The following is an 8458-nucleotide window of genomic DNA, read 5'->3' on the forward strand; positions in this document are numbered from 1 at the left end:
AAGCACAAATATTGATCGGCGTACCTGCTGTGTGTTGTCCTGCAGTTGCTCATGTGTGGTCTAGGAGACGTGGATGTAAATGACTGGAAAAAGCACACTAAATACAAGAATGGCTACTGTGCTGAGCACGCGGTTATCGTCTGGTTCTGGAAAGTAAGACAAATACTATACTTAATGCAAAACAGATGTTGTCTTTCATTCAAATCTATCTTTGATGTTTTGTTTTGGTTTCTTTGCACTAATACGATTATAATGTTCTTGTTGTAGACGGTGCTGCTGATGGATGCAGAAAAGCGCATTCGACTCTTGCAGTTTGTGACTGGAACATCCCGGGTTCCCATGAATGGCTTTGCTGAACTCTATGGTGAGGTTAAAATGGGTGGTGCACAGATTTCTGTCATGTCACTCAACATAATCTAGCCTTTAATACCTAACAGCTAAATATGGTGTGCCTCATTCTTGTCCATAACACAAGAAAAAAGTACATTTGTGTCATCTTTGCCTGATCAGTGTTAATCAATGAATAGCTTGATCTTATTTTTTATATTAATTTAACATTGCTTCTGCAGATTAATGCATCTGCTCCAGATAAGGGAAAAAACTACCGGTAAACAGCACCACAGAATTGACTTTATGTATTCTATTTATCCATTACAATGTAGATGCAGGTTTGACCAGAGATCATTTCTCTCCTCTTTTACCAACATTTTATCAATCAATCAATCAAACTCTATTTATAAAATAGCGCTTCTCATGCAGTTGCGCAGCTCGAAGCGCTTTAACATTAAAAACAGAAAACACACAATATTACAGTAAAAACCCAACCCACCCTTCACCCTTCCCTCTCCCCTCCATTAAAACATATGACCCATGGCCCCCACGTACAAAGAATAATGACTATGTAACTGTAAGGCTTGGCTCTGCTGTGAGGAAACAGTATATGGGAATCTCTTCATACCAGGAGCCAGCTTGGCCATGGGAACATCGCCACAGCGCCCACCCAGACTTGGACAACAACTGGGTCCACTTAAAAGCCGTGAAGCTGCAGAGCTAGACTCCAGCTGTCCCAGCAAGGGCGACAACCACGGCAACAACCACCGACTAAGCCAGCAAGCCTTGGAAGAAAAGATCCCCACAAGAAACACTGGGGCTAAAATCATAAGATACTAAAATGAAAGACATAAGATGTAAATAAAAACATACAATTGAGAATAAGATGCATAAAATGAAATTAAATACATAAAATAGCCTATACTAAAACTAACAGAATAAATTAGCAGTTAAAATCAACCAAAAGCAAAATTTAAAAAAGTGGGTCTTGAGCCTCTTCTTAAAAACCTCCACAGTCTCTGCGGCCCTGAGGTTCTCTGGCAGACTGTTCCACAGCCGAGGACCGTAATGGCAGAACGAAGCCTCACCATAAGTTTTGGTCCTCACCTTCGGAACAACTAAGAGGCCAGCACCGGAGGACCTCAGGGTCCGGGAGGACTCATACTTTAAAAGAATATAATTTAAATAAGAAGGCCCAAGACCATAAAAACATTTATAAACCATTAAACTAATTTTAAAATCAATCCTAAAGCGCACAGGGAGCCAATGCAGCGATTTTAAAACCGGTGTAATGTGTTCCCGCCCTCTGGTCCTCATCAGAAATGAAATAGACTTTTTGGGTAAACCAGAGAGCAGGGCATTTCAATAATCTAAACGACTGAAAATAAAAGCATGCATTAGCACCTCTCTGCTGACAAGAGAGAGGAACGGGCAGAACATGGCAATTTTTGAGAAGATTAAATCCTGTCTTAATTACATTTTTAATGTGTGGAAAAAAATTTAGTACACCCAGAAAGTACGCCCAGGTTTCTAACACATTGAGAAGGTTTAAAATTCTGAAGATGTGGTAAAATCATCTCTCTCTTGTCTTCAGAACCGATGATTAAAACTTCAGTTTTGTCCTGGTTAAGCTGTAGGAAGTTTTCTGCCATCCATGACTTTATATCTAAAATTCCGTTTAAAAGAGTGATAACATGTTTAAGGTCATCAGGAGACGCGGCGATGTAAAGCTGTGTATCATCAGCATAGCTGTGAAAGTCAACGCCGTGTCTCCTGATGACATCCCCAAGTGGCAACATATGTAAACTAAAAAGAATTGGACCTAAAATCGACCCTTGGGGAACCCCACAACTTATTTCATGGATTCTTGAAGAGCACGTATCCATACTTACATAAAAGTGTTGATCTGTAAGGTAAGAGTAAAACCACTTAAGAACATTTCCAGAGAGGCCCACCAGACTCCTAAGTCTGTCTAATAGAATCTGGTGATCTACTGTATCAAAAGCGGCACTAAGATCCAGTAGCACCAGAACAGAAGGTTTCTGTGAGTCATAGTTTATTCTAAGATCGTTAACGATCTTTAAAAGAGCCGTCTCTGTACTATGGTTTATCCTAAAACCAGACTGATATTTTTAAAGAGTAGCGACACTTTTTTCTATAATTTTACTTAAAAATGGTAAGTTGGATACGGGTCTGTAGTTATCCAGAGTTTTTGAATCTAAATGACTCTTCTTCAGAAGGGGCCTCACCACCGCCGTCTTACAGGCAGAGGGGAAGACCCCCGTCTGAAGAGAGCAGTTTACTATCTTTAAAAGCTGTGACTCAAAGAATCCATAAAATGTTTTAAAAAGTGAAGTGGGAATGGGATCTAAAAGGCAGGTTGTAATGTTTGCTTGGGAAAAAACTCGACCAAGCATCTCCGCATCAACCAGGACAAAACTCTGCAGGGTTTCTTTTGGTGAAAACAATGCTGTTGGTCTGTTAAGATCAGTGTATTGCATAGATGAAATGTTTGATCGTATAGCATTGATTTTACCCATGAAGTGGTCTGCAAAGTCCTCACATGCAGCATTAGATACGAGCATGGAGGACTTGTTGAAGTCTTTGTTTATTAAAATATCAATTGTTTTAAAAATAAATTTGGGGTTGTTTTGGTTTTCTGAAATGATTTTTGAAAAATAGAAGGTTCTGGCCCGTTTAACTGAGTTATTGTAGATTTTGAGTTGTCTTTATGAATTATTAATTTCATCTTCCTGTATCTTCTCTCTGCTCTTTTGCAATTCTGCTTCAGACGCTTAATGTCATCAGTTTTCCATGGGATTTTAGGAGTGGTTCTTAATGTTTTTGTTTTGAATGGAGCCACTGCATCTATGGAGGACAGAAGTCTGTTATTAAAATGATCAACAATAAAATCACAGGGTGCAGGATAGATCTAAACAGGAGTTTGCTTAAAATATCAATAAAACTTGCAGCCACTTCAGGAGTTAAATACCGTTTCCTCACAGTTCTCACTGAGGCTTCCTGCTGGATTTCACTGGTGACATCAAAAAACGCACAATAATGTTTTGATATCGCCAAGTCAACAACAGAAGACACCCCGGTGGACAGACCATAGGTAATGACAAGGTCCAGGGTGTGTCCTCTGTTGTGAGTTGGTTGTGTGACATTCTGCTGAAAATCCATGCTGTTTAGAAGATTTAAAAAGTCACAGGCATAGATATCATCATTCTTGTCAACATGCAAATTAAAATCACCAGTTATTAAAATCGATTGTACCTAATATGAAAAGATGATGAAAGTTCAGAATATTCTTCGATAAAACAGGAAGGAGGGGTTGGTGGTCTGTATACTGTGACAGTTAAAACAGGTGGGTCACCAAAAAGAAAAGCATGATGCTCAAATGAACAATACTTACTAAGTCCGTGGCGGTGGAATGGGCCTCAGCGGGAAATTCTCCAAACCACGGAAGGGTTTGAGACAGGGAGCGGTTGGTGCTGAGGGAATGCTGTAGATGTTGGATGTACTTAGACTGGGATGCTGTTACTGATAACATTTTCTCTATCAAAACAGATTTTTCTCTGAGCTCCAGTCTAAGCTTTTGAACAGTTTCCTTAAGTTGACAATGTCCTGGGTTGCAGTCGTCGGGAGTGCATGGTGGAGCGGCAGCCATCTTGCGATTTCCCTTAAACATGGCAGCAGTTACCTTAATACGTTTACTGGTCAGGAGTTAGACTCGACCTTACAACCTGACAATAGGACATCACTGCTCCCAGAACTATGGGTACTTCCTGTACCTTTGCAAGTACTCACTGCCTCCATGGATGTGAAAGAGCGTTTCTGCTGGACTTTAGCCCACCCCCTTCGATCTTGAGTGACCAAATTTAAAACACCTGAACTGAAATAGTAGCACCAGAGCACAGGAAAAAAATAGAAGGTTCATTAAAATGTGCATTCAAAAGTGGTAAAAAATGTTATTAGAGCATATTGTGATTATATTTCCCATAAAACTCATGTTTTGTTTTTGTTTTCAGGGTCCAATGGACCACAGCTGTTCACCATCGAACAGTGGGGCACAAGGGACAAGTTACCGAGAGCTCACACATGGTGAGTATTCACTGTCATTCTGTTTTATTATTTAACTCCTAACAGCACCTTTTAACTCTCTCAGAGGTGTTGCTAAGGTTTGTGTCAGTGTTTGTTAGGCCAAAGCTCAGAGAGCCTAGTAGCTCATAATTTTGTTGAATATTATTTCATATGATGCTAGTGAACATCAGCAATGTTTATTGTTTTGTAGGGATTTATTGAAAATTCTTGACCTGCAGTTATTTGCCTGCTCAGGTTTTAGTATTAATGTGAATAAAGCTTTCTGTTGTAGTGATGCTTTGCCAGGTGTTTACTGCATCTATTTCCAGTTATTTGTGTTTCTGTTTGTGTTTTGGGTTATTTTTGGTATCAGCAACAAAGTTGCATAGAGATCCAAACTGTGACAAAAATAAGCACTTAAATTATTTTTTATCAGACACTGGGTTTGTTTTGTGTAAAACCTACCGACATGTTTCGGCGGAATGCCTTCCGCCTTCGTCAGGGTCGTTTACACAAAACAAACCCAGTGTCTGATAAAAAATAATTTAAGTGCTTAATAGAACATATAGACACAATGAACTTCATTGAATCATGTGACAAAAATAGCTAAGCTTAGTTTTTGTCTCATTTTAACCCTGCAAAATTGGAAATGTACTGCATAAAGCTCTTGGAGCTTAGTGTAAGGACAAACTGCTCTTTCCTACAAATCTTTTCAGTTTGATTTGATCTTTGAGAAAGGATAAAGTTCCACTTGTCGTGTCCATTGATGTCTTTTTCAGAATCATCCACATTGTTGTTCTGCGTGTTTTTGCTTTAGCAGAATATTTGTCGTTGGATTTTTATAAATGACTTCCATGTGGTTTACCTGCATAAAATCAGAGGCCTTGTCAGTCAAGGGGCCCCTAATGAAGAGCACTTTTACCCTCTTTGCATTGATTTTGCATATGTTTGACAAATATTTTCAAATGCTGCAGTGAATTAAGCTCAATAGAACTTTTGTTTCACTTCCCTTCTGTAAAGCTTCAACAGGCTGGACCTTCCTCCTTATAAATCTTTCGAGGAACTGAGGGAGAAGCTCGCCATCGCCATTGAAAATACGCAAGGCTTTGATGGGGTGGATTAACACGCATGCGGAGAGATTACATTAAAGCCATCGCACTAAAGTGGGCAGTGTGACACTTGAAGGAAAGTCACACAACCTTCACTTCAGTTTTCTTCACATAACACACGAGGAAAAGCTACAGAGACGGAGGTATTTTGATCTCAAACCACATTATCTAAAGTTTACAAATCAGGTTTCTTGTTTTTTAATTTTGAATGCAAGTCGCTTAAAGGTGTATTTAATCTTATGTTTGCTGCTGAAATGCTTAGCTATTTAAAAAAAAAATCTGATTCTATGAATTGATGCCAAAATAATAACTGTGAATAAAAGCTTTACAGATTATGTGAGTAAAATCACTTTACGCTAAATGATGGTAATTTGCAACAAACCATGTAATCGAGGACGCACTTATTTTAGCATCACCTTGAATGGAATAAAACACTGAAGAATATTTTTATGGCAAGAAATGTAGGTATTAGGGGGGTTAAATAGATTGATTTGGTGTTGTTTTTTTTATTTTGTTCGATACCTTTAGGGTGCTTATCTCGCCGTCCTAGTAATCCTTTCCTTTTTACTACTGAAATACATGTTAGGAGATGAAAATAAACTGTTTAATACCCTATGAGTTCTTGCAAACTGAAGAATAGTCTATACACTCATTGAACTTAAAAAGGTCACTCCCACAATTAGGTTTCAATTTTTTTGAACAAGCAGTTGCTCAGTCCAGCTGTTTATTTTAGTGAGCGGTCATGTAAACATCTCCCATTGTGATACATTTATGAAAACCTTTATTTTTTTTTTAGATCTTTTTTAAACGCAAGTACTGATATGTAGTCACTTTGCTATAATTTCATGTAAACTTCTCTGAAAAAGTGATGGACAGACAGACATGGCACAATGTGTAAGTTTACATATCACATTCAGCTGAGTAGCTCGTGGTTTAAATATCAAATAAGGCATTTTTGTAAAATATATAAATATTGATTTTTTTTTTGGCACAGTAATAATCATGCCAGAAAACATAGGGGTCACTAACTCAAACTCTTCAAAAGCTAACATCAGAAAATGTAGGAGCAGTTCACAGAACAATCTATGTTTTCACTGTGACTCTGGAGCTTTATAACTCAGCCATGTCATCTGAATCCCGGTTATGTAGTAACATAAGTTTCCACTAATTGTCTTAATACTACACAAGCTCAGAATCTTCACTGTAGGAATTTGGACTGTATTGATAAACAATACAGAAAACAATACAGAAAACAAAGTTTTCTTACTGTTTTTAAATATATATATATATATATATATATATATATATATATATATATATATATATATATATATATTTTTTTTTTTTTAATATTTCTTGATGTAGGAAAAATACTAAAAGTAATACTCCACAGTAAGTATTTCATTCTTTAAAGATGCCCTGGAAAAAACGTTTGGAGTGATGCTTTTTTAAAGTATCTGGGAGTGTATTTACTGTATCTTCCTGTTTCATTCCAGCATATTAGGAAAAACTAAAGCTAATGTTATAGGTTTAAAATGGATAAACCTCAAACCTAAAAATATATGTAAACCCCAAAAGCAGAAAATATGCAGGTTACATACAAATTTGAGCGACTTCAGTTAAACTAAATGTACTTTTTGTTCAAACAAAGTCAGGAAGTACTGATGAGCAGGACCATTACCATCTTGTCTCCACGTCTGTGTGAAGAGACCCGACTGCATGCTGTGTTAGGTTATGCAGAAACATACATGCTTGTACATATCGTCATAAACTGCCTTGATGCTTCTTCACTTCTGGGTTTCACAGATGCGAAATGCATGTGTTGTACAAGTCATATCAAATTTAAATGTTAAGTATACTGTATCTTTTTAAAAGTTGTACTTTAACAACTTTCTTGACTCAAATTTGGTCATTTTCCATACACTAGTTAAACCAGTGTAGAATGAATAAATGTCAATTCACTTTGTATTTCCTCGGCTGTTGCATAAGACTTTTCACATCTTGTAATGGACCTGATATAATTTGCATGCAATATCAGCATAAAAACGTTGCCTTTTGTCGGTTAAAATCGTGTCTATTTTTATTATACTACTCATAAAGAGTATCCAATTGCAGTTTAGTGCTCTATTTGTAAGAGTGCAACTATATTATTTTATCATTTTTATTTTGTTCTTGAATGTGTACAGATTATTGTTTTAAAAAAAATCCTTTGTGGTATATTTGTAAGAAAGTACTTGGGCAGTAGTTTTCCCAGCTTCTGGATGCTGATACATGTTTACACTAGCTGCCATGTTTACACATCTGCTAAAAGGGAAGAGAAAACGGGCTTGTCTCCAACAAAACACTTTTCTATGCTTTTATAAAGTGACGCACTTTTGCTACAATTGATGAGTCTTATTTCTGACCTGTGTGATTCTGTGCCAGTCTGTCACCTACAGACTGCTGAAATCCTATGCTTCGAATGTATGTGACTGAATGTTTACATGTGTTCCTTGCTGAAAATGAGCATTCTTTTCTTTCACTTCAGTTATAAATAAGATATAAAGATCTTTATTTGTAGCCTAGACTCCAACTCATTTAATTATGTCAAGATATTTTAATACATTTTACTAAATGTTTATGCTTGTCCGCAGAAAACGGTTAATTTCTCATACATCAGGTTTTGTAACACCTTGAAGTGCATTGCAACAACTGTCTTCATGCATCTGAGCAATCAGCTAAAAGGTCATAATCAGCTGTTCAACCGCTTATTTGATGGCCCCAAGCACACTAATGTGAATATAATTGTCAAAGAAAAAATAAAAGACTAAAACAAATGTGAAACTGTGCCATGTTGTCTCTTATTTGCACATGCAAAGCTGCTCTTTTGTTTCTTCAGGATGGACTGAATAAAGTTTCAAAGAGTAGAAGCACTACTAACTTTTTCCAGCTGGGGG

The 8458-nt window shown here is 37.1% G+C and overlaps 1 protein-coding gene across 3 annotated transcripts in view; it reads left to right on the forward strand.

The window, feature by feature from the left end:
* nedd4 (neural precursor cell expressed, developmentally down-regulated 4, E3 ubiquitin protein ligase) overlaps positions 1-6550 on the forward strand; it is a 31663-nt gene extending 25113 nt beyond the window's left edge. For all 3 annotated transcript variants that reach the window (XM_011491447.3, XM_020714367.2, XM_020714371.2), the window contains 4 exons: positions 46-153; positions 268-364; positions 4362-4434; positions 5434-6550. In XM_011491447.3, coding sequence (XP_011489749.1) covers positions 46-153; positions 268-364; positions 4362-4434; positions 5434-5536 — 381 coding nt within the window. In that variant the 3' untranslated portion in view covers positions 5537-6550. The remainder of the gene's footprint in view (positions 1-45; positions 154-267; positions 365-4361; positions 4435-5433) is intronic.
* The last annotated feature ends 1908 nt before the right edge of the window (positions 6551-8458 follow it).

Source organism: Oryzias latipes, chromosome 3 (genome assembly GCF_002234675.1).
Source record: "Oryzias latipes chromosome 3, ASM223467v1".
In the NCBI taxonomy this organism is placed as follows: Eukaryota; Metazoa; Chordata; class Actinopteri; order Beloniformes; family Adrianichthyidae; genus Oryzias; species Oryzias latipes.